Source organism: Amblyomma americanum, chromosome 2 (genome assembly GCF_052857255.1).
Source record: "Amblyomma americanum isolate KBUSLIRL-KWMA chromosome 2, ASM5285725v1, whole genome shotgun sequence".
In the NCBI taxonomy this organism is placed as follows: domain Eukaryota; kingdom Metazoa; phylum Arthropoda; class Arachnida; order Ixodida; family Ixodidae; genus Amblyomma; species Amblyomma americanum.
In genome coordinates this window covers 34,653,187-34,679,398 of record NC_135498.1, presented here as the reverse complement: position 1 = coordinate 34,679,398, position 26,212 = coordinate 34,653,187, and the positions used below count along the sequence as shown (strand labels likewise).

At 47.4% G+C, this 26,212-nt stretch overlaps 1 protein-coding gene across 3 annotated transcripts in view; it reads right to left on the bottom strand.

Annotated features, from left to right (window-relative positions):
- Positions 1-26,212, bottom strand: part of LOC144120964 (phospholipid-transporting ATPase ABCA3-like) — a 77,233-nt gene that overhangs the window by 40,158 nt on the left and 10,863 nt on the right. For all 3 annotated transcript variants that reach the window (XM_077653800.1, XM_077653799.1, XM_077653801.1), the window contains 12 exons: positions 25,944-26,093; positions 24,006-24,297; positions 21,401-21,583; positions 18,717-18,895; positions 15,806-15,931; positions 11,913-12,030; positions 9,701-9,855; positions 8,081-8,236; positions 7,436-7,646; positions 4,495-4,747; positions 3,122-3,174; positions 1,277-1,519 (listed from right to left, as the gene is read on the bottom strand). In XM_077653800.1, the coding sequence (XP_077509926.1) occupies positions 1,277-1,519; positions 3,122-3,174; positions 4,495-4,747; positions 7,436-7,646; positions 8,081-8,236; positions 9,701-9,855; positions 11,913-12,030; positions 15,806-15,931; positions 18,717-18,895; positions 21,401-21,583; positions 24,006-24,297; positions 25,944-26,093 (2,119 nt within the window). The remainder of the gene's footprint in view (positions 1-1,276; positions 1,520-3,121; positions 3,175-4,494; positions 4,748-7,435; positions 7,647-8,080; positions 8,237-9,700; positions 9,856-11,912; positions 12,031-15,805; positions 15,932-18,716; positions 18,896-21,400; positions 21,584-24,005; positions 24,298-25,943; positions 26,094-26,212) is intronic.

The window sequence follows — 26,212 nt, the reverse complement described above, 5'->3', positions numbered from 1 at the left end:
ATATGTAATTGGCATATTATATTCAAATATTAATTCAAATTTACATATATATCTACTAAAAATTAAATAAAAAGCAAAATTTAAATATTTGAGCAGTTACAGAGCTGTTCAAAAAGAGACTAGTTATCGTTTTATTGAAATTTAAATTTCAAGTTAAAATCTATTCTCAAATTTAAATCTTTAAGAATTCCAAATTTAGACTTGTATCCGCCAAAATATCCAGACAGCCAGCCATTGTTACGGGTTCGTCTTCATCGACGGTTCAGGGAGGCTCCCAATACAGCTCTCACCGTAAAATTGATTCTCTGGTTCTGTCTGACTGTGTTGAGTTTGTCCGGCAGCAAAAGGCGCATCTGTGAGTGAGAAGATTGAATTTAAGAACCTTCCCGCCACTTTACTCAAACTTGTGACGTCTACATCGAACAGGGCGGGTCGCCACCGTTCTTAAAACCATGACGGTGTAGCATACAGCCTCCGAAATCTGCGTAAGAAAATCGGTGCCGAAGCGTGCAGTTTACTTGCGACAATGGCCTGTGATGGCGACAGCTGTACTTTTCGTCGTTTTATAGCTTATAAAAAGCTACGTTTTCGGTGCGAACGGTCTCCATGTGATTGCACTCTAAACAGAAAGGAGCAAAGAAAGAGCAAAAGCTGTCCTCTAGCGCAATAACGTTCGATAAAAGAGAGTGCGCTAAAGGAGTGCTTAATCCCTTTTTACTCCCATATAAAGCGTATTCGTGTTTAGAGCGTAGAATACGTCATCCTATCTTACAGGCCAACTTCAATTTGTCTGGGGTGTCTCTTTAAAGTTTAAAAGTGTACCAACAATGCGTGAAACGCACTACGACGTACAGCGACCTTAATTCAGTAGTCCTAAATGATGTCAGGACGGCGCGAAAAGAACAAAGAAGAGCGAGGCACAAGAACACAACTGGACATCTACACCTGAACCAACTAGCTCAAACCAAAGTACTTCTTCAGTGGTCTTCTTCTCGAACTCACTACTCGTCCTCTTCAATAGGACGAGGTTAAGAGATACTACTGCTTTCATGTTTAAGCCTTTACTTTTTTAGGCCTCTCAAGGTGCAGTGTACCTCAACTTGGTTCTCTATTTCATCAGTTTCCCGGTGCATGAATCCCTAAGGAAATAATAGCTGATGCGAGCAATGTTGATGTATACGTTCCTGCCGCTGAGCACGTGGCATTTCCGGAGCTTGTCCCTGAGCGGACCACGATTCATATCCTAGTCGAGACGTCTGCAGCGCCGATATCTCACCCAGGCTGCCGGTCTTCTGACGAAGTGCGGTCACCGCCTCCGGGAAGAGGAAGACCATCCAGGTGGGCCCCGACTGCACGTACTCCATGAGGAACACCGTGGCAACAAAGAGCAGGTACAGCACCAGGGCCGGCACCCAATTGGCGGCCAACTGGGCTCGTCGCTTTGCCAACAAAGCTGTGATCTGACCGCCGAGAGATGGGGACACCTTGATATGGTCGCTTGACGCCTGCACAACGCTGACTGCGATGGCGATGCGTATAAGGACGGTGTAAGTGCACGCAGTACCATATCTAGAATCACTGCTGTCAAGACCATTTGCGTTTGATCTTCAGTTTCGAATATTTCTCCCGCTACTGAGCGAGCTATTCCACGTAGGTTATGTCACACAGAGGACTCGGACTCATGACACGCCTCTTTTGAACAGATGACGTCATGCATCACTGTGGCGATATTGCAGCAGAGGTGAGCTCCCATTACAGTCAAGGACTATGAAACATCCTATTTTAATGTAGTTTTTCGTTACAACATTTATTGCAACAACGAAACGAACTCGAACCTGAATTTGACGGCAGGGCTTTTCTGACGGCATATTACCTACGGGCCGCTTTTTAACGCTGTCAGCAGCGCGGTGAAACCCGAGTCCTATGCTGACCATGATGTCAAAAAGCTGTGAACCCCCATCGGCAGTGGCGAATGACCATTTGCTCCAGAAACGGATTAAAAGGCCCTTTTTCGAGCGGGCGACTGCGGCGGGCCTGGGGCCCTAGCCTCCCCCCCCCCCCCCCCCCTTAAATCCTGTCCTATTTTTTTACCCGTTCTGCTCTGTACACCCAAATGGTCGTGCATACGGACTAAATAAATGTTTCAAGGAATCAGGCAAACATTTAAGTAGGCAGTTAAAATTTCACCGTAAAACTAAGCTGTGGTCCCTGGTCGGCTCCGATTTCCCATTAAGATGGAGGGTAGAGGGGAAGGAAGCTCCTAGGCTATTCTTTCTCCACAACGTGGAAACTTAAACGAAGGTGGCTCACTTGGGAGAAAATTATTCGTGGATTCTGCTTTGCTCCGGACGCGTACGTTGGCAGTGAATGACACACCAGGCTTTCGTTTAGACTTATCTACCTTATATCCAGGATAATGAGCGATGAATCCTCGATTGCTTGGGCACTCAGCTGTTGTTACGAAGCCTAACTAAATGCTCATTTTGCAGCGCTGGCTGTCCTTAGCTCGTGGCGGCGCCGTCCGTATAGCCCTCCCCAAAAGGTGCCTCCTTCAGAGCCCGCGATAGCGTTAATGGGTTAATCCCATATATGCGGAATTGCTCGTTCTCTCCTTTACACTCGCAGAACCCTGGGAGTCCTCACCTATACTCCTGGGGCAGTGGTGCAGCGGTTAAGCGACGCGCCACTGCCCTGCGATGGCAGCTGCTGCCACCAGTGGGACTTGTGAGACACTTTCCCGAGCAACCTGTCGCGGCCAATCATTAATTTAATTAATCTGCCACGGAGCGCAGTTTGCTCACAACCCCGCAGGGCAGGGTGTGATGACGCCACATTGTCACGTAGCCTAGGTGGCGCACCTAGGCTGCTTCTTCGGGAATTTTATCGCGGAATTCTCGCTCACGGTCAGCGACGCCGGCTTTTCTGCGACTAAAAGAAGTGCCTTATTCGAAGCACTCGTGGAGTGTGTAGGAGCAAAGCTTAACAATAAGCACGAGGAAGAGTTCTGTCCCCCGGCGAAGTGCCTTATTCGAAGCTCTCGTGGAATGTGTGGGAGTGAAGCTTAACGATAGGCACGAGGAAGAGTTCTGTCCACAGGCAGCGCGGTCTGGTAGTTTCTTACCCTCTGCATGGCTGGAAATTTTCGACTCCACAATCTCCGGTTCAGTGGACATCCTGAAAGGTAAGAACAAATTTTTATGAATGCTATGAAGGAAACGATGCCTCAAAAAAAAAAAAAGAACACGAATTTAAACACCCTAAAATGCACCTCGCACTTTGTGAAAGTTATTTCTGGGTTCGATAGGAGCCCCTTTATGAACAGACTGTTTCAAGGGTCTACAAGTAGTCAGAAAAAGGCTAATCCATCACATCACATGCTCTAAGCGTGCTGTTTGACGTAACCTCGGATCACATAGAGCCGGGCGTAAGCAGTTCAGCGAAAAAGTACTTTGAACTCGTGTTTTTATAGCTGTCTACTTTTTCAATGCTCTAAAAAGTATAGTCATTCTGCTCGCAACTATTACGACGTCATTTTTTTTTTCGAATAGATCCAAGAAGAAAGATGGTTGAAAGCCCTATGGCACAGCCCATGCAGCTTATTGTCTGGTCCCGTAATCCGTGTTCAAGAAGAACAGCGCGAAAAAACAAGGACCACAGGAAGATACACACCAACATACCAACTCGCCCAAGCATCAGTCCTAACTCGTAATCCGGTCTGGTCTGCCCGATCACTCAGGTAGTACTAGAGAGCCTTAGCGCTACCGTACGGTAAACACGGTAACTATACGGCAATTGCTACCGTACGGCAAATGTGTCTTAGCAAGCCTGGCAACGGTAGCAACAGCAACACGTCAACATACTTGCCGTACGGCTAACCGGCTATGCTAAAACTCTCTATCAGAGAGTTTCTAAAAACTACCGGTAACTACCGAAAAATTGCCGTAGTTACCGTGTTTACCGTACGGTAGAGCTAAAGCTTTCTATTAGACACCTTTAGCATACCGTGTACCCTGCTACCGGTACCGGAGAGCCGGGAGCCCGCGCGCAGCCAATGCGCATGCGCAAATCTTGACGGCGCCAGATGGCGACAGGTACCCGGCAGCTGTGCTCTCACCTGCAGCATCGGGACCAATCAGCGCGTGCCGACCTGCGGTGGGCGGGCTCCCGGTACTCCGGTAGCGGTAACGGTAGCACGGTACACGGTATGCTAAAGGTGTCTATTAGACGTTTTTAGCATACCGGAGACGTATACCGGTTTACAGGCCCCCTCTTGCGCATGCGCGCAGTGGCATTGTTGGAGTCATGGGCAGACACTGCGCGTGCGCAGCCGGTGTCCGGTAAACTGGTGTACGTCTCTGGTAGTACGTCTCCGGTAAGCTAAAAATGTCTATTGTCTGTCTGGTCTGCCGTGCCGTTCCGTTCCGCGCCACGCCCCGCCACGCCCCGCCCTGTCTGCGCATTTGCGAAAAGCGAGATCCGAAAAAGCCGCCGTACTTAATGAAGACATCCTCTAGCGTAGTAAACGTGACGCCCATGTCCTCTATGTCGTTCTCCTTGCACAGATCCTCCAGACGTGAGAACATGTCGGTGAAGCCGCGCGTGTCTTGGGTGCCCAGCGAGAAGATCAGGTTGCGCCGTGTTCGCGACACCCGCGCCTGCGCCGTCCGCTCGCGCACGATGGACAGCAGCTGCTCCTCCACGGCGAGCACCTTGTCGGTATTCGGGAACCGGATCTCGTAGCCAGTTCCTGCGTGTCGCCGAACTACGCGTCATTTCCCCTTGGTCGCATCAATGACTCTCTTTATATAGACCCTGAGTCAACTGCTAGGTTCACTAAGTCAGTCATTCAAGGAATCCGCAACTCTTTCATCATGTGCACTCTGAAAACTGCTACGCCGTACAACAGGGTAAACCAGCTGCTCCACTCTCTTGAGGAGCTCGTTACTCCACCTAAACTGACAACAGAGTGAAATGCCACCTTCGCCTAAGAGTAGAGCTGCCTGTGCACTCCCCTTTATGGGTAAGGATAGTTGGAGGATGGTTCTATTTTCTTTATGACGGAACTTGTACCGATTGAAGACACGGATGGATGAAGTAGACAACGCGAGCGCCTATAATGCAGTAGAGTGATGCGGTTGGCAATCCACTGAGCACATGCAAACAGCGCGAAATGAGAAAGGGTGACATACAAGGTCGAACGCTGAATTTACAGCCTCAATTCGCGCCGTTTCTTCTCAGTGATACCGACAACTGTGACCTGCATCTCTCGCAGAATACTTTCGTCCTTGATCTCACTGACTGTAAATAAAGAGCTCTCCTTTTGAATAGCAGGAAGTAAGAGATGTTCCTCATTAAAGGATTTTAATAAGTGCCATCTAGCAAGATATGCACTTGCGTTTACAAGTTTGAGCAGAGGTTATCTCCTACATGTTTCGGCGTAACTATTATAGCTCTATCGCTAAAAGCGACGATCATGCGCCCATTGAGGTCACTATTAACGTCTCCGCTCATCTGTTTAAATAAAGCGACCTTCCGAGGAAAACGCTTCGGAGAAACGTCTGACGCTCGGGCTCAAGGAAAGCACTTTCGCTAATTTCCCGTAAAACTTAACCATTCGACGCGAAACTCTACTCAATACTTTATACTGCATTGCCAAAACGGTGTGAATGTCCGACTTGAGAATAAGTGAAGCTGCACTAGCTTAAAAAAATAGCACGGATTATGTTACAGGACGCCGGATATGTCCGTTCAGTAAACGGGAACCTGCGGTCATACACCATGAAACTACTTCCGAATAAAGATATTCTGCGGGTGAAGCTGCCGTCTGGAATGTTTAATTTTCCATTCAGTTGCGCAAATTATAACATGATAGCGATCTGTGAAATACTAGCTAGTTGGATCCCCGGTGTTCGCAAAATGCCCGCAGGAAGCAGACCAGTTCGTCCCAGCTGCATGCGGTGAAGAGGTATAGCACGTCAAGGCCCTGATTGTAAGTTTCGCGCTTCAAATCTCCTCTCTGTTGCATTTTGTTTCATTTTACGCTTCACGGTAGGATACATCCACTACTGCGGAAGGGTGTGTAAAAGGAGGCAGGTGTGAGACAACCGTTTACTCCGTCTAAAGAATTACTGAGCACTCCTTTCCTTCCTGGACTGCAGCAGGAACGCAACTACGAAACAGACGAAGATTACTCCTTCATCTCTGAGCGGTTTTCTCGTGTACCAACCTGTGACACCTCCGGCTTTTTGTCGCAATGGGGTTCTAAACTATCGCACAAAAACAACAAAACACGATGAAAATACTGGCGAGACATATGTTACTTTAACCCGCCACGGTGGATCAGTGGTTAGCGCGCTCGGCTGCTGATCCGGCGTTCCCGGGTACGAACCAGACTGCGGCGGCCGCGTTTCGATGGAGGCGAAACGCTAAGGCGCCCATGTGCTGTGCGATGTCAGTGCATGTTAAAGATCCCCAGGTGGTCAAAATTATTTCTGAGCCCTCCACTACGGCAACTCTTTCTTCCTTTCTTCTTTTAGTCCTTCTTTATCCCTTCCCTTACGGCGCGGTTTAGGTGTCCGCCGATATGTGAGGCAGATACTGCGCCATTTCCTCTCCCCAAACACCAATTTTCAATTTTTTTCAGTATGTTACGGCTTTTGCGACTTTAGCCCACACGATACCAGAAACTACTGTAGTTACACCATGGGAGGACAGCTTGGTTGTAAGCGTGTCCCACGCATAAGATTTACCAAGAATGGAAGACTGAGAACAGGCTTGCCATAAACCCGAGCGCTCTTTCGACCATAAAATGACGACCCAGAGCGGTGTCATTTTCATTAACCGATACACGGTTGCGCGTCAGATGCTCCTCCGCATCCACTTCTTTCTTTCTTCTGTGTTGGACTGTTCTGCGGAGAAGCTCGTAAAGGCAGAAGCGGGTGGCTGGACGTTGCAGGGTATCAGCCGTAGAAGACGTTTAATAATTAAGGTATGGGTGCGGGCTAGTTATAGTAATCCATGGTTTGGTCAGCGTAAAGCGGGAAAACACAGGGACGTAAGAAAAATGAGCTTGTCCGTTGTCTTTCTTGCTTCCCTGTGTTTTCCACTCTTTAAGTTTAGACGTTTCATGTTCATTTATTGTTCAAGAGCAACCTTTAGCTGTGGAATGAACGTACCCTTACAAAAATTGCCTTAGAAATTCTACAGAATGTCCATATACTTCCGTCTATAAAGTCTATAGACTCTCTGTAGACATAGCGTAGATAGCGGTCTACAGGCAATACAAATCCTATTGACAGTCTAAAGACAGTCTATAGATATATGGCCATGCGCTTTTAGTAGACTTGTCTATAGAATGTGAATAGACCAAAAAGAAGTATTTATAGGAAGGCACCATAGCATATAAGAAGTCTATATACTGTCTATAGACGCCCACCGTGCGCCTGCTTGAGGGATGTGGGCGTCCCACAGCAGCTTATGCGACCGTGGCACAAGATGGCCACCCTGTCGCCCAGCAAGTCCGCCTCCTCGGTCAGCGATGACGTCATCACGATGGCGCAGTTGGCGCGGAGGCGTTCCAGCAGGGTCCACACCTCACGGCGTGCTTCCTCATCCAACGTGCCCGTCGGCTCGTCCAGGCACAGCACCTGGTCGTCCCGAACGTACAGTCAGTCACCACCAGATGGCCGGTGCACATTCTAACGCGATAGCGTTAGAGCGCACGTTTGGCCGCAACCCCCCCTTGGATGTGAGGACAAAATTCCCATTGGTCGATAATCTACAGGGTCATGACGTCACATGGAATTGAAATTGATTGAAACGTCAGATAAGTAGCGATTATAAGATCGCAACGTGACTGGAACATCATTATGACTTGGATAAGAATGTAAAGTAAATTGATTGCACTGAACAGGGAACTGGAATAGGGAATCGAACCAGGGACTATTGGGTCGCGAGTTGGACGATCTACATATGGGAGTCCACAGCAGAGCACTAAACAGTGTTAAAGGGCCCCAAAATGTGCCGACTCTTAGCTCTCAACTGGACAGCCGAGCATTTCGAAAAAGAACGACGCACTCACCTTGGGCTTGCCGAGCAGTGCGATGGCCAGGTGCAGTCGCTGCTTGGCACCCGCAGCGAGGAGATGCGGGTACGAGCTCAGATTCTCGTTGAACTCGGTCTCACGCAGGACCTCCATGGCCCTCAGCTTTATGTACTTCAGCGGGACCCCTTTGATCTTCAAAGCAAAGCAAGGCAGGCAACAACGATCAACGGTCAGCCGGTGTCCATACGATATCCTTTATATATCGCGGCAATGGTTGCAAAGTCATGCTCATAGAGTTTAACCTAAGTTAGCGCTTGCATATCCGGCTTCGCAAGAGCGTTTAGACAAGCAAAGAGGCAGCGCTTCGTGAACGTGCCCCAAACTCTCAGTGTTTTTATTGTTTGAGTCTCATAAACATTGGTGCAGTCCGCGGCGTTCTGCAGAGTGCACGTGAGGAGGACCCTTCAGGACTGTGCAATGTTTCGTGCTCAAAAGTTACATTATTCACCTGCATCTTTTTATTAAACTGATTTCCTTAACTCTTGTCATTTTTTTTCTTTTCTTTCTGCGTTTTTCAACGCAATAGCATCACAGCTGTCGCCGTACCGAAACGCTGCCGATGTCCGGTGCCACGAAATTCGCCGATTGGTCGAGAGAGATCACGTGATCTTGTGACGCCATCACAACCTGCCCACCGGATTGTGATCAACCTAGTTTCTAGACAGCGACCTATATAAAAATTCAAAATAAAACCTCAGAAAAACTGATAACGCATATATCGGCACTGCCATAACAAAGCGGATACTTACTACTACAACTAGCAGTACGAATATGGCGGTCGATGAACCAACAAGCTGGCGCAAACACACAAAGAAATTGCAACAAGCTGCGACAAATGTATATGTGAAAGCTAATGCTATCGTATTCCATTTAGGCGTCCCCATAGTGTTTTTCTGCGCTGTTAATTACTGTGAAACAGTCATGCATGCTGCCAACTATCTGGTGTGTCTAAGTTGCCATTGCAGACCTTCCTCTTTGTATGTGCCTGACACACCTCAGAGTATGTGGGAATTCAGATAACAAATGATAACATATTTCCTGATATGACAAGTTCTTATATTAAATACCAGACGCCGAGTGAATGAACAGTAGTAGTAGTAGTAGTAGTAGTAGTTATAACTTATGGGCCTTCGTGCAAGCAGGAAGCTGCTTTTGGCGATGATTAAACGAATGGATATAATAAATATTTAGCGCCAGCTACAGCTACTGATATTCGGACAAAACAAGAAAGAACAGTCGCAAAAACTAGCAGTAATGTGCGCGCAGCAAAAATGAGGGGATCGAGAGCAGTCACCACCTATCCACTCATATCTTATCACGTAGTATGTGCTCCCCTTATCGTCGTTCCCTCAAGCAGAAAGCACGAACATGACAACCTCTCGCTTTTTTTATTTATTTACTTATATAGACATGCTCTCTCGTTCCCACTTGCAATTCTATTCACCTCCAAATACGCGCAAAAAACAAGACTTCGGACGGTACTGGAGCGTTACGAGTGTCAAGCAGGCAGAAAGCCTGCTTCTGCAAGTATAGCCTACGATCCGAAAACGTAGCATCCGTCGAGAAGGAGAAAGGCGAAGCTCTGGTGACAATTACCGCAGCGTAGAGCAGAACGTGCTCCCAGACGGTCATGTCAGCGGCGAACGTAGCCAGCCTGGGGCAGAAGCAGACCATGTAGCGAACCTCGGCGCTGGACAGCATCGTGTCGAAGCCGCACACTGTTACGCGACCAGACGTGGGCGGCAAGTCTCCTGCCGGCAAGAAAACAACGGTGTCCCCCGTGTTACATCAGAGACCGCATATCCGAGTTCCTTACCCAAACCATGCTACGAAGCTCCCATTCACAGCCGCCAACGACGACGCAGACTCGTCGTTTGAATTTTCTGGCGCTCGTTTACTGTTCTCTATCCATAGCCGTGCTCGTTACGTTTTCGGTGGTCGAGAGATGGGAGCGTCGCCTTCGTGCTAGATGGTCTGTTGATGAGGGCGCCCAAGAAATTTTCAGGCATGTATGCCGTAAACGGCTGCATACCCGGTTGCTCTCCGAAGCGAAATTACGTGCGCTTGATCTTTCCATACCATAGTGGAGCCAGTATATGCGGAGCTGCTAAATTGCTACAGAGGACAGAGGCTCAAGTACCCTCCGCCATACAACTCATTAACACAACAAGAAGCAGTGAACTGGCGGAGGCTGCAAACAGGAACATTCTTCAACCTATACATTCTACACAAAATGTACCCTACACAATTCAGGGACACATACCCGTGGTGCGGGGCAACCCCCACGCTAAACCACATTACATGGGAGTGCAAACGCAATTATGCATTCCACAAACTCAAAACCCCGAGTGCGGAGCAATGGGAGGGTCTGCTCACCAGCAGCGAGCTCACAGCCCAAAGGGTCCTTGTGCAGCACGCATGCGAAGCAGCAAGACTCAGCGGAGTCCTGGAATAGGGGCCCGACCTTGCGAAGAGGCCAGACGTCAACGACGAAGACGACGGCCCACCGCTAATGTCATTGAGATTTCAATAAATGTTTTTTTCTATCTCTCTCTCTCCATAATAGACTCACACCGAAGACGTTTTAGCAGAGACGTATAGCTGTTTCTCGGACGCCTCCTGGCATGCGCAGTGCCATGGGTGGGGCCAGGCGGGGTCACTGCGTATTCACGGGAGTCGTCCGGTAAACTGGCATCCATCTATGCTAATACGTCTCCGGTATGCTAAAAGACTCTAGAGTTATTACTTGGCAGACGGGACCGAACAAATATAATTAAAAAGCAGTCCTCATGAACTGATAACCGTTTTGCATCTCGTGGATGATCTGAAGGTATAAACGAACAGTCTGCAAGAGGCGATGCAGAGCATTGCAGTAACGCGTGCCGCGTCCTTTAGCCACAACGGTTTCCGCGCCGGAGTGGTGTGTGCAAGTATACGTCAGGCGTGCGTGCGTGCGCGCGCGCACTTGCCTCAGCGCCATCTTATGACATCGGATGGGATTAGCTCGGGGGTGGCGGGGATGCCAACCGGGGACTTGTCGTAAGATGGAAGCACCATGGATCATACAAAGTAAGGAAATAAATTCGCTGGCTTCATAATATACGTGGAGTATTCCGCATCCTCGGACGCATTGCATTAGAATGCGTTTCTCACAGTCCAAAAAAAAAATGCAAGCAGCTCAACACTCAGCTAATATCCGAGCTTTGGGCTAATCAGAGGCTAGGTACCGCTACACGGGTACTGTGGGGTGTTTCAGGACTGTTATGCAAAAAAAGATCGTTGTGAATGTGTGCGCATGAGAATGGCTGTTAATATTAGCTGCCGTTTAATATCTGTAATGTTACATAAAGTGAGAAGTGATAACCCGCGCATAATGCGACCATTCGATCGCCTGGACAACGATAACATTATTTTAATGTAATCGTATATTTCAATTACTAGCATCCGATAACTGTGCAGGCAGCTGAACTAGAACGACCATACTCGCAAAGGGTCAATTTTGTGATCAATATCTTCAAGCTGCGTACGGTTTCGAAGCTTTATTTTTGTTGTTGTTGCTCGTTGCAGCAAACGTTCATGTAGGACAAAAATTATCCACCTTTTATTCGTGGATGCTTATTCTGACAGCGTTTTGGCGTGTGAAAGTTTCTGGTGTCCTTTTCAGCCGCGACAGAAATGTTTGGAATGATATTTGCTCCAACAGCATTAGGAACAATCTGTTTGTCAAAGAACACATTGTTATGATGCCACCAGAAAGTTTTCATTTTGTTGAATAGGCGGACATCTGTGGTCTCTTGAAAAACCATACCTGAAAGAAGTCTGAGCAGCGTCGTTTTCCCGGAGCCGTCTGTAGCCAGTATGACCGTGATTTGGTTGTCGAGTGCCTTGAAGTTCACTTTAGTGACAGCCTTGAGCTTCGCATATTCCTTGAGAAAGGAGTAAAAAAAATGATCAATGCTGCATCATCTGCTCATCACTCGGTGGACACTTGTCATCATCATCATCATCAGCCTGACTACGCACATTGCAGGACAAATAACTCTCCACATCATCATCATCATCAACAGTATATATTAATCCTTACGGGTCCTGTATATTACATAAGGGGGTGGGCGATACAAGAGTGTTGAGCATCACACATGCGCATGAAAGGGCAACTGAGAACTAAGCAAAGCTAAACAAAATAGTCAATTAAGGACAAATTGTGATAGAAAAAAAACACAGCAATGCAACGAGTACAGCAAAATGCGTTGATCGCGGTGCAGTACATGGTAGCTGATACAGGGTACAGGAAAATCTTTAATGTTTCTTTGAAATGGTCGATGAGTAGCAGCATACATATGGAAGGATTACTCTAAATCGCAATATGTTAGGACAGGTTATTCCAGTCTTCTATCGCACTAGTAAGAAACAATTTGTTGACTGCATTAGTGCAGCCGTGCGAACGCTGTATGCTGTAGGGATTAAATAAGCGGCTGGATGACCGTACAGGAGTGCGTAGAAGGGTTTCCCGAAACGTTGCAAAGTTAGAGTTCGTGGAAGACAGAAAGAATTGCAAATTTTCGGCGAAACGCTAATGATTTTAGGCTGGGATATGATTTCGTGATAGCAACATTGAGTCGAGGTTTATACTACGTTGTAATGAAACGTGCTGCCCGGTTCTGGGTGACTTCGAGTGATTCTATCAAGTAGGCCTGATGATGGTTCCATATGGCTGAGGCGTATTCTAGTTCAACCCTGTCTCCTGTGCCAGCTGCGGTATCCCCGCTATCTTCTTAATCTGGCCCGCTCACCTAACTTTCTGCCGCTGCCTGCTACGCTTGCCTTCTTCCGCATCCAGTCGGTTGCCCATAACGGCTACCGGTTATCTTGCGTTCGCATATGCTCTGCCCTTTTCTTCTTGATTTCGACAAGGATATCATTAACCCACGTTTATTTCCTGACCGACTCTGCCCTATTTTGTTCTTTAACTTTACACTTATCATTTTTGTTTCAATAGCTCACTGCATTGTCCTCAGTTTATAGTGAACCCCTTTTCGTTAGCCTCCACATTTCTGCCCCAGAGGCGAGTACAGGTAAATATGGCTGATACTTTTGATGATGGTGGATTTTTATGGCGCAAGGGCATCTACGGCCAAAGAGCGCCATGGCACAAGGTATTTTCCATTTCTCAAGGTGGGGTCACAGACCCATTTCCCAAGCATTTCACCCTAAATAAGCCGAGCACCAGACCAGGGGAAAGCTTGTACCCATTGTGTCACCGGTGGGGCGAACACTAAAAATTTTTCAAATGTAGGCTTTCTGGGGTAAAAATATTTATTTATTTACAGATACCTTACAGGCCTCCGGAGAGGCATTGTGTAAGGGGGGTCAAATACACAAGTTTGTGCAAAATAGTTAGAAATAAGCAAAGTACAGTAAAACAAAAAAAAACAGGTGAGTTCAGATATGATATCGCAATTCATAAAAAGTGATAAAAGTAAAAAACAGCTATGCATCATGTAACAAAAATAGGGGAAATGCATAAAAAGTTAAACAATTAAAGCAAAAGAAAGTATATGTAGTATGGCTTTTATGGCAAAGTATTACCAGTGTTGGTGGACCCTAGAAAACAGGTGAATCATTTTAAGTAGTAAGCTGGTTAACTCATTTTTAATAATTAACATTCTAACTACTAGAGTTAGGCGCCTAGTTGCAATTAGGGATTTGTAGCCGGTCGTCAGTAATAGCCATGTCACCTTTTAGAATTTCGAAAACGCGATTACTCTTGGCGCTGTGGCTCGACAAAATTTGGCTTTTTCGACTAGTTAAGTGCGCTGGAGGGGTTGCTTTGCCGGCATACTTTAGAAAACGCATGTATTTTTGCACGACGCAGCCAAATTTTGTCGAGCCACAGCGGTGAGGGTAATCGCGTTTTCGAAACTCTAAAAACTGATAAGGCTATTACTAACGCCAGGCTAGAAAATCTCTAATTGCAACTAGTTGCCTAACTCTACAAGTTAAAATGTTAATTATTAAAAATTAGTTAACCAGCTTACTACTTAAGACGATTCACCGGTTTTCTGGTGTCCGCCAACACTGGTAATGCTATGCCGAAAAAGATATTTTTACCACAAAAAAGCTTATTTTTAAAAATTTTTCAAAGTGATCACTGAAACACGCTGTATATACTTGAAGGCCCTCTAAAAAAAGATGCACAGGCAATCATTCCGATTGTTGCGGAGGGATCTGCGCTAGCGGCGAGATTACGATGCCCCTCTCCACTTTCCTTCTCTCCATCCGCCTCCTCTCCGCTGGCTCTGATTGGTCGCTCCAGTTTTCTCCTCTGCACGATGCTCTTCCGCTAATTCCTCTCATAAACTTCCTCCGAGGCTTCGCGCCAACGTCGCCGACACCGGGTTTCCGAGAAATGACACTACTGCTGCTCGTGCAGCAAAAGATGCCACTGAATTTCCAAACTAAGAGAAGCTCTCCAGAATGAAATCTCTGTGGAAAGTTGTCACCACCCAACGGCGTGCAGTGCCCATTCAAGGACGCTGAATTATTTATTTTCAGTAATCAATGCGCTAACGGATGCGTGTCATTGTGGCGCTACTTACATCTAGAGAGAAGTTTCGTGCAACGTTTCGACTATTTCGCTATCTACCCGCGCCGATTACCTTCGGCCTCTACCAGACGTCGCTACCGTCGCTTCGTTTACGTTCGCACCAGCATTACAATGGACACCGATCCCGATAGCGAAGTTCCCACAGGGAACTGCGGCCTGCACTTCAGCGAACTCAGCCTCGCACAGCATGAGATGCTTTTGAGGGCTGATGTGGCGGGTCTGCCAGGATAGTTTCGAGTGCCGGGAAGTCGAAACAGCGTCGGCAGCAAACCAAGCTATAGACTGGTGCGGCAGCTGTCACCGCCAATCCATCGTCCCGACTACTGAGAGTAGAGACTGGAGCGCACGGACATTTAAATTCTGTAATAATAGTCCTCGTAGCGCTGGTATTCTTCAGCCCGGCGTTTTGGTAAGTTGACGAAGCGCACACGCCGAGCGATGCGTTTGCTAACGTAAAGGTTCGTGCAGCACTAGCTATCCGCAGGTGTTTTCCTCGTCGCAGGGGCGTGCCGCGACATTAACTTCGTCCGATGAACACTGAGAGGGGCAGAGAGTTCCTCTGCTGCTCGGCACTCGCAAATCAAGGCCCGTCAGAGACGAAACGACGCGAGCACGCAAAGTGCGTAGCCGTGAAGCATCGAAACCTACCGAAACTCAGCTGGCCGCCTGTTGCGCCGCTAAGTACAGGCTTTCTTTGGCTTCCAACGCTGAAGTCTTTTTTTTTTCTCGTCTTCAGCGTGTGATAAAAGTGCACTAGCGGTTTCAGAACAAAACTTATGTTCTTCAATATCGATCAAACGCACAACCTTCGTGCACTTTTATCAGACTCAGAAAGCGTTCTTCAGCCCCAGTTGAACCTCGTTATAACGAAGTTGAAGGTGTCCGGCGATTACTTCGTTATAACCGTAGCTTCGTTATAGCCCGTGTTGACCGAGCTTCCAAGGGGAATCGTCGTTCCTTCGTTATACCCATTATATCGTTATAAAGCGTTTCGCTGTAACGAGGTTCGACTGCATTTATTACTCGCGCTTAATTCCATAGCCAGAAAGTATTTACTCGCGCCAAGACGAACGTTCAAATGGTTTTGCCCGTACCTTGGTGAGGTTAGTGGCCTGGATGACAACGTTCACGCCTCCGGGAAGCTCTTCTTGGTCGCTATGCTGCTGCTCCGGCGAGAACACTTCCACGACATCCGGCCGCTTGCGACGCCAGAACGCCCTCTGGGATATCCGCCAACCGCGCAGGTCAACCAGTTAATCGTGGCAAAAAATTAGGAGGACGCTTAAGCTTCGCCTTAAGAGTAGACGCGATGGCGCCTTCTCCTCCATTTTTTCGCTCTATATTTCTTTTCCCGCTCATTTCTCACCGATTACCAATCCACGATCACATTACCGATTACGGTCATATAGGTTACAATCACAATTATCTATTATTAATCACCAAACACTATCCAGGTTACTATGTGCTACATACTACGCCGCTGCACACTCATAACACCGCCTTTTCATTCCGAGCAATTTTTGACGCCTGATTAGCATATATATATATATATATATATATATATATATATATATATATATATATATATATATATATATATATATATATATATATATATATATATATATATATATAAATATATATATAATTAGTATAACATTACTCATCCCAAACGCGCGTTGCGGCTCATACGCACCACAACGCTCTAAGTGCCCCTCTAACACGGTCGAACCAACGACCCTTCGTTGCTTATGCGTTGCGTGCCCCCCGGCACGCAGAGGACGCGGGTTCGAATCCCAGTGGCGGCTATTTTCTTTTCATTATTTACTTCAATATTCTGATTTCTCTGCATTCTGGGATTTTTCTCAGACTGACGCCGGGTTTTCAGCAGAAAGAGCTCCTTACGCTATGGCGTACTAAAGTAACTGAGGATTCTGTGGCGTTTGAACTGAGCATACTCGGTTAAAAAAAATTGGCGGTGGTTTAGTTCTGGTTAAACCTGGAGTGACGCGATAGCTACAGCTGGCCGAGTGGAACTTGCTCACGTGACCAACCACGTGGCGAACCACGTGATCAGCCACGCCGCCGCACCACCGGCAGCTGCTCCGCACCACGTGACCAACCACGTGACAGCGTGGCGGCGCCGCCACGCTGAAGGCTGTAAATTGACCGATCCACTTGGTTGTGCTCCCCTGGTTGCATAACTAGTAGAACAAGACTACGCGCTCTGGTAGAAAAACCACAGCCGTGTGCATTATTTGGACGTGCCGTTGTACTGTCTTGAGCGCGAGAAAGAAGCCGTAAGTGACGGCGTCGTTTGCAGAAAAGCCACCTTATCACCTTCGCAAGCACTGAAGATTTGCGCAGCTTTCACTGCATATACTGAGCGCGCTGTAAGCGAGCGAAGCTGACTATGTTAGTTGTCTCCCTGCCACAGAAGGCATGGTACACTTCACCACGGCGCTTATGTGCCATAAAACACAACCCACTTCACCCGAAAAAAAAATGCCGATACACAAACGAAACACCGGATGCAGCTTATGCTGGCAAGATCCGCTTCCGCCAATTTTCCCATGAAACCCGTGTATTTCATCCAAGCTATCTTCGTTTTTGCGGAGTACTACTTCACAGGGGCGCAGCCGGGGGGCGGGGGGGGGGGGGGGGGGGGGGGGCTTATGGCGCTTCAGCCCCCCCCCCCCCCCATCCCGAAATTTTTCCGAACTGTCGCGTGCCGCTGACCAAAACAACCACGGCGTCGGAAGTCATTCTGGATTTTGCCACCTACAGTGTCTTTTTCAGACTAGAAAAGACATTTTGGCACGAACATTGCTAACTCGGGTTGGATTTCGTGGCAACGCCCATGCACCTGGAGTCATGTAAACGCAAGGGGCCCCATCCTAGCACAAACTTTCAAGGGCCCATCGATGGCTCTCTGTTGCGACTAAAACTTCGGCGCAATTACTCGCAATGCATGACCGGCGACAGCTGCTCCTGCGCAGTGCACTGGAACGAAGGACAGCGTCATGGAGATTTTTCCCTGGCCGTTGCATATGTACAAAAATGTAAAGGTTCTTGAACGACAAACATTCATTTAAAATTGTCCTCTACTTGCTAATTTCATGGCGTTTACGTTTTTCCTATCAGCGGCATACACTGCTTTTCTGCTTCCGGACCGGTATAGTACTAGCCTTCGTGTGATATTTTCTTTACTTATTAAATACGCAAAACATGGAAGCGTTGGTATCAGTTATGTCTGCCGCGAGTGAACGATAAGGGGGTAGTTGGTATGACATGATTGCAAGACATAAAACGGAGCAGGGGACAAGACACAAGAGAGAAGCAAACAGGACGAGCTCGTCCTGTTTCCTTATCTCCTGTGTCTTGTCCCCTGCTCAGTTTTATGTTTTGTAATCATGTCTGCCACCATTTTTAAGACGTACGAATACATTCTTTTATTTAAAAAAAATACATATTTCACTTCTCTAGACAGTGCGTAGCGTTATCTAATACACAATGGCATGGTCAATGGCAATGCAGTTGTTATTGTTGCGTTCGATCCTTCCACAAATATTATGAGGAGGCCGAGCTGCAACATGAGCCCCCCCCCCCCCTCCACCCCCCCCCCCCCCCCGAACAAAATGTCTGGCTACGCCACTGCTACTTCAGAGTCTTCGTGCTTCGTAGCTCACCTGGAGAGTACGGACAACCTATCCTCTTACCTACACGGCCTCTTACCTACACCATACGAAGCCGTGTGAGCAGTGAATACCTTTTTAACAAGACGGGTGAACTTCACTGCTAGCAGGCTCTTAAAGTTACCGAGAAACTATCTGGGCCCAGCTGGCTCAAATGCAGTTTGCGCGAAGTCAATCGACCAACCTACTAAAAATGGTCACCTTCAAAGCATTGATCGATCAAGCGTGAGGAGGTTGCTCACTTAATCGATCGGCCGCAAGCAATGTATATCTGCATCTCGCGTATGTGCATGCACGCGAGTTCACGTACCGAGAAGGGGAACCCCAGAGTCAAAGGGTGCTCGCACACCGTTGGCAGCACATGCACGAGGTACCAGATGACGGCGAACAGGATGACGCAGCTGAGTATGGACGCCCGCCATGCGCTGATGAGGGTCACGTTGTCAATGTAGAAGGCCTGTCGCCTCAGCATGCTCCAGTCGGCCCGGTCTGTGCGAAGGGTGGGAAAAAAACAAGCAAAACAACTTTAACGTGTATTTTAAGACTAGATGTAGACCTATATTAACAGGCAGCGTTACTCTCCAGCCGGAGCTTATCCCTTACAAAAATTTCTTTAGAGAGTCTACAGATGTCCATAGACATCTGTCTATAAAGTCTATAGACTGTCTATAGCAAATCCTGGAGAAAAGTCTATAGGCAATACAAATCCAACTGTCTACAGACAATCTATAGATTATGGCCATACACTTTTAATAGACTTTTGTCTATAGGCACTCTATAAATTATCAGTATACAAAAAGAAATATCTATAGGAAGGCAATAGAGTCTATAGGAAGTCTATAGACTGCATATATACCATTTTATAAGGGATTGCTCTAATAGATAACGGAAGTTGACATCTCCGTCGACTGAAATTCCATCATTTTAAGGTAGTGGTATTTTACATGCTCTCATAAGACCGAACTATATATTTTTTTTAGCAAGGTCGCAGTGATGAAACGAACATAGCACCCGGGTGACAGCGCGAGTAGAGTGATAAATGAATGCTTTCATACAAACCCTGATAGATGCCAAAGATAAGTGCTCAAATTTCATGTAAAAATTACAATAATAACGAAACATCGAGAAAAGCCGTCTGTAAGTAAAACAAGCAGAAGTCGATAACAGTCCGCGAAGGAATCAAGCATGGAGGCTATCCAGTATAAATACATATAGCTGCCACATCGCCGGTGCCGACCACTAAAAGCGTGTAGTGTGTTACAACGGCTCATTCGTAAAACGAATTCGCATCTGCTTCCCAAACAACGCCCTTAATGAAGGAGAATGAATGAACACATTTCGTATACGAAACAGCAGTGGGGGGCCGCAGCATGAGTGAACCCTTAAAAAAACTTCTTTAGACGGTCTATAAACTGCTCATAGACTTTTTTCTATAAAGTTTATAGACTCTCTATAGACAAAGCCTAGAGAGCAGTCTATAGGAAATACAAACCCTATAGACAGTCTATAGAGAATCTATAGATTTATGGACATACACTTTTAGTAGACTTTTGCTCATAGACAGTCTATAGACTATGAGTAGAAAAAAAATATCTACGGGAAGACAATACAGTCTGTAAGAAGTCTATAGACTGTCTATAGACCATTTTTTACAGGGGAACACAGCGGAAACCAGGAGTAGAGGACGAGCAATGTTGAGCGCAGCTTGTGTCAAAAAGCATTAGAAGGAGAGAGAGAGAGACAAGTTTATAACGAAGCAGCGTAAAAAGCGACGAGGACATCTTTGGCCCCAATACCAATACGCAATTTCTCCACGCTGTAGGCGTCATCGTCGTTGTCGCAAACAAAAAAAAAACTGCGTTCAGCTGTTGGCCGATCACAACGTTATCCCGGTCTGGGTATACAGTTGCTGTTCTCAAAAATAAGAGCCCAGAGTGTGCGTGGCCCATATGAGCCCTGTACTGAAAGTTTTCAATGGGAGCGCGTATGGCAGATCTTTCGCCGATCTTCTCCCAAGAGAGTGCGATAGAAGTGAAAATTTTTAAGCGCGCATTAATTGTGTAGCTCTCATTCGGCCAAAATGTCACTGCCTGCGTGTCTGAAACTTCCTCCCACCACCCACCCACTTCCTGTACGGGCTACACAGCAAAGCTCCCGGGACCATCACCGCACTGAAACGAGAGATTCACCAATCGCTTCCTGCGGTGGTGTATATGACATCGATTGCTCGTTATTATTTGCCTTCTCTGTGAGAGACCACCTGACGTCATTATGTTCGGACCTATCGGGGTGTTGCGTTGAGTTTACGTCACTGCATGATGACCAATCAGCGCGCGCGCCTCGGTGCTACGCCGAAGCCACGGTAGAAACGGGAAACGTGCCCTTAATGAGGTCGGCTAGGGATGTGAGACCGGGGATTTCTGCTGGAATAAGGTGGGGCCGCGACTGGTGCAGGACGGGGCTGATTGGGGACGGTGGGAAGAAGTTCAGTGGACGAAACCTCCCTTACAAAAATGTATTCAGACAGCCTATAGACTGTCCATAGACTTCAGTTTGTAAAGTCTACAGACTCTCTATAGAAAACAGCCTATAGGTAATACGAATCCTATAGACAGTCTAAAGACAATCTATAAATTTATGGCCATACACATTTAGTAGACTTTTGTCTATAGACAGTCCATACATAATGAGTAAACAAAAAGAAATAGGAAAGCAATAGAGTCTATAAGAAGTCTATAGACTGTTATGTTTATGATGGAGGTGATGAGAGTAGCAGCTGCAACCGAAGCACGCAATGCAGAGGAGGAAGGCAGCACTGAAAGCGTCGTTTGTTAATTAAACACATCTAAATCTAAATGAAATCAAAGGTCATTCTTGGCCGGGGAGGAGGCCCAACTTAAAACTATCAGCGTTCCTATCCAGGCCTATGCGCTGTACGCCAGTCGCATACTTTTCCGACCACCGAAGTGGCGTAACTGGCGGGCCATGACTTACAGCCGTAGTAAATGGTCCAGCGTATGTGAAAGAAGGTCAGGTAGAGCATGTTGACGGGGAACACGGCCGCCAGGTACTTTGGGTAGCGGTCGTCGAAGAGGTAGTCCTCCAGCGTCGCCCACGGCTTGCTCATGAAGAACATCGACGCCCAGTAGAAGGCGGCCAGCGCCGTCGCTATGTGGGCTGCGGCGAAATTCATTTGATTTGATTTGATTTGATTTTGATTTACGGGGTTTAACGTCCCAAAGCGACTCAGGCTATGAGGGACGCCGTAGTGAAGGGCTCCGGAAATTTAGACCACCTGGGGTTCTTTAACGTGCACTGACATCGCGCAGTACACGGGCCTCTAGAATTTCGCCTCCGTCGAAATTCTACCTCCGCGGCCGGGATCGAACCCGCGTCTTTCGGGCCAGCAGCCGAGCGCCATAACCACTGGGGCAGCGGAACTGAGCTGTGCTGAACTTTAATATGTGCGGCCACCAAAGTAGGCATCAAACATTACTTCTACGCATGACACACGCATAATATAGAGGGACGAAAATTATACTCTCATCGCAATACGTAGCAACGCCTTAACTACACAAAAAACGTTAGTTGGCGATCACGTATTTTTTATGGAGGAAAAACGCTTAGGCGCCCGTGTGCTGTGCGATGTCAGTGCACGTTAAAGATCCCCAGGTGGTCGAAATTATTCCGGAGCCCTCCACTACGGCACCTCTTCCTTTCTTCTTTCACTCCCTCCTTTATCCCTTCCCTTACGGCGCGGTTCAGGTGTCCAACGATATATGAGACATATACTGCGCCATTTCCTTTCCCCAAAAACCAATTATTATTATTATTATCACGTAACAGCCGGGACTGTAAGCTGCGCGCATGTTTAAGCATGCCACGGAGCATTAGGGATTAACAGCGTGTATGATTGGAGGCGTTCACAAGCATAAATTACGCCTCCGTGGTTGCAGTTTTTTACCATCGCCCCTATATATATCTGCATACACCAGATAGCTCGTGCTGCGTGACAGAGCTGAAAAGTGATAAAGCCGCGCCAGATAAGAAGCTTAATTCGCGCAAAATTATCTTTGATGTATGAGAGCTAAGGAACGTGTCTGGAAAAAAAAATTGCCAGTCGAGAAGGAATGACAATGCAGGGGAGACCTGCCATCGCATTGAATGAATATTATACAAGTGAATGGTTTCGTTGAGCAAGTTATATGTATATCCCTGTGTAATAAGTACGTCACGTATAAATTTGCTTCCAGCTGTTGATTATTTGACGAAATTACAAAAATGTTTGGTAAGTGCTCACCCCTAAAAATTACCGCGGCTACGCTACAAACATTGACAATAAAAAGCTGTTCGGGAAGAACAAAACTTACCCACAATTAGAGATATTCAACGACAACGCATGCGTGTATTAAATAACGACCAATAGTATAACCCAAAAGGTTCTCAAGCTTTGAGAGAAGCTGCTTACGGCTACGCAAGAGAGCTTGTATAGCATTTTTCAAGCATACGAACAAGAAAGATAAAGCGCAATTAGAAAAATTTGGGGGCACTTAACGCGCCTGTGGACTGCGATCGTACTAGAGATCCCCATTGTTGCTACTTAGGTGTTTGTGTCCCTTTTTATGCGTCTCGGGGTTGCTCCTGAAACACTCGTCCGCATTCAACCGGTCCACTTCGATGATTAATTTAATCCGCCTTTTGCACAAGATGTGGCGCCCTCTGGGGATTGGCGAAAATTCGTCTGCTATTGGTTGAAAACAAACCCACGTGGGAGACGCAGGCGCAGGAGCCCTGCAGGTGCGCCTGAGAAGTCTATGCTTGACAGCTGCCGCCATCTGTCACATGCGCCTGTCACTAACAAGAAGTGCGCATGCGCAGTAGGAGCTGGTGTTTTTTTTTTTCAACCAGTGGAGCAGGAGAATGAGCCTGCAACTAACATGCGCAGTAGGAGCTGGCGGTTTATTTTTCAACCAGCGGAGCAGGATAAAAGGCGCGCTTGCGCAGAGCGGCCTCGTGATAAAGGCGGATTCCAACCGGCCAAGGTGGGCAGGTCGCTCACAATCCGAAGGGCCGGTTGCCACCTCCCCGGTGGGCAGGTTGTGGTGACGTCGTACGGTCATGGAACCTCTCAAACCGGTTGGCCGGTTTCCACCTGCCACGGTCGGCATGTTGCGATGACGTCACATGTCACGTGACCTCCCTTACAAAAGCTTTAAGGCAGTCGATACACTGTCCAAAGACTTCTGTCTATAAAGTCTATAGAATCTCTATAGACAAATCCTAGAGAACAGTCTATAGCCAATACAAAACCTATAGACAGTCTTTAGACAATCTATAGATTTATGGCCATATAGTTCTAGTGGGCTTTTGCCTATAGACAGTCTATAGACTATGTGTAGACAAAATAATTATCTATAGAAAGGCAATAGAGTCTAAAGAAGTCTATAGACTGTCTATAGACCATTTTTATAATGGCTTCTTCAGCCAATCAGCTAACTTCGTCACACACACCGCCATTTTCGCGGAATGTACGTGGACTCTAATGCTATCGCATGAAAATAAAATGATCAACACCTTTACTCCAGCTATCTGAACTCACGCCTGGTGGTGATGCACGACAGCAGCATGGCGTGCAGCGCCGTCTGGATGCCAAACAGCGTGAACAGAAAGAGGAGCACGGCGGTGTGGCACATCGCCGCGTTCAGGTAGGGGGCGTAGTCCAGGCTGTGCTGGAAGTCCTCGAAGCTGGCGCCGTCCAGCGGAGCCTGGTACGTGCTGTACGCCATCATGACGTACGCGACCACCGAGTAGACGGACACGTGCACGAAGACGGAGAAGAAGTGCGCCATCCAGTACATCCACGCACTCGCGCCCATGGACCGGAGCATGGTCTGCGCGTGTTCGACGCGAGGAGTCCGACATACCCGTGTGTGTTTCAGACACCCTCGACAGCGCACCCAATGGTCTTCACCTCCAGAATTTATTAATAATAATAATAATAATTGGTTTTGGGGGAAAGGAAATGGCGCAGTATCTGTCTCATATATCGTTGGACACCTGAACCGCGCCGTAAGGGAAGGGATAAAGGAGGGAGTGAAAGAAGAAAGGAATAGGTGCCGTAGTGGAGGGCTCCGGAATCATTTCGACCCCCTGGGGACCTTTAGCGTGCATTGACATCGCACAGCACACGGGCGCCTTAGCGTTTTGCCTCCATAAAAACGCACCCGCCGCCGTCGGGTTCGAACCCGGGAGCTCCGGATCAGTAGTCGAGCGCCGTAACCAATGAGCCACCGCGGCGGGGCTCCAGAATTTAACGACGCTCTTTTAATGCGAAAGCATTTATAAGTCCCATTAGCGCAAAAGCCGGCGACCGCCTTCCATGGCATGGTATTCACAGGATATCAGAACGCCGGTGTACGATGCCACAAAACCTGCAAGCGAACTGCAGTCATGAATGACGAAACGAAACGTACTATGACCAATGAAAGTCATGGCTCACAGTCATTCTGCAACATAGCATAACTCAGCACTTTACGAGTAACCTAAGGTAAGGCGTATAGAGTTTGTACAAAGTATGCGTAGTCATGACTCGATCGTAGTCATAGGCATGACTCGTAATCACTGTGCAACGCAGCATGACTCAGCACTTTACTCTTGCAACGTAGCATAACTCAGCACTTTGCAAGTAACGTAAGGTAGGCGGATAGATTTATTGCAAAGTATGCGTAGTCATGACGCGTAGCCATAATCACGGCTCATAATCATTCTGCCAAGTAGCACGGCTTACCACTATTCAAGTAAGGTAAGGCAAGGTGTATTAAGTTTGCACAAAGTATGCGTAGTCATGACTCGTTGTCATGGTCTATGACTCATTATTCAACGTAGCATGATTCAGTACTTAAATGCTTTCGCTTCTCACACGTAATCAGTTAAGTGTCTGCTGATTTTTTTCTTTCCTTCGCTTAGCCCTTCCCACAAGTAGGAGAAGTATATACTCCGTTTCATACATCATGTGCAATGCTGTCAAAGCTAGCACTCTTGTTTGCGCTGCCTGCATCCGCGACCAAAAAGTAGTGCGCTATTTGTGGGGAGCGAAACGTAGTAAATGCTTTCCCTGTAGGCTTATCACATGACACATTTGTCATGATCTTGATTATATGCACTGTTATTGCTGACAACACGCTATCGCTTTCTCGTGCCATAGACCACTCGGGCACAAAACAAGCGCGGAGTAACACGCCTTCTTTATTTTCCCGTCCGGACTACTTCCATACCTTTCACAGCGTTGCACCTGATGTATGAAACGGAGTATAGGCCCGAGACACGTCGGTCCGGCCGACTCCTCCACTAATCCCAGCGCTGTATCTTTATTCCACGAAAAGTGAGACCGCTGCAACACTTTTTTGTTGTTAACCTCCTCTGATCGAAATATGGCAGTCACGTGATTCAAAGGCTCGGTTCTCATGAGCACAGAATGCGAAATATGAATACTGAGACGCGGGTGGGGCAGTTATATAGGGTGCTTTCAACTACACACCGCCATGCCCGAGCTGTTCTCTTCCACGATGGTCCACACCGAGCGGCTGAACGGCATCATGTAGGCGACCATGAAGCACAGGCTGGCCATCACGTTGTCCATCGACGGAGGCGCCGGGTAGTGTGGGATGGGAAACTGCTGCGACACAACCTGCGAGCATTTTTCGCCGTCTTTCACTCTCCCGTGTTTGAGGGCATGCAAGCTGTACACGTTATGTCATGGCATTTGGGACTTCGCGCGTAATAATAATAATAATAATAATAATAATA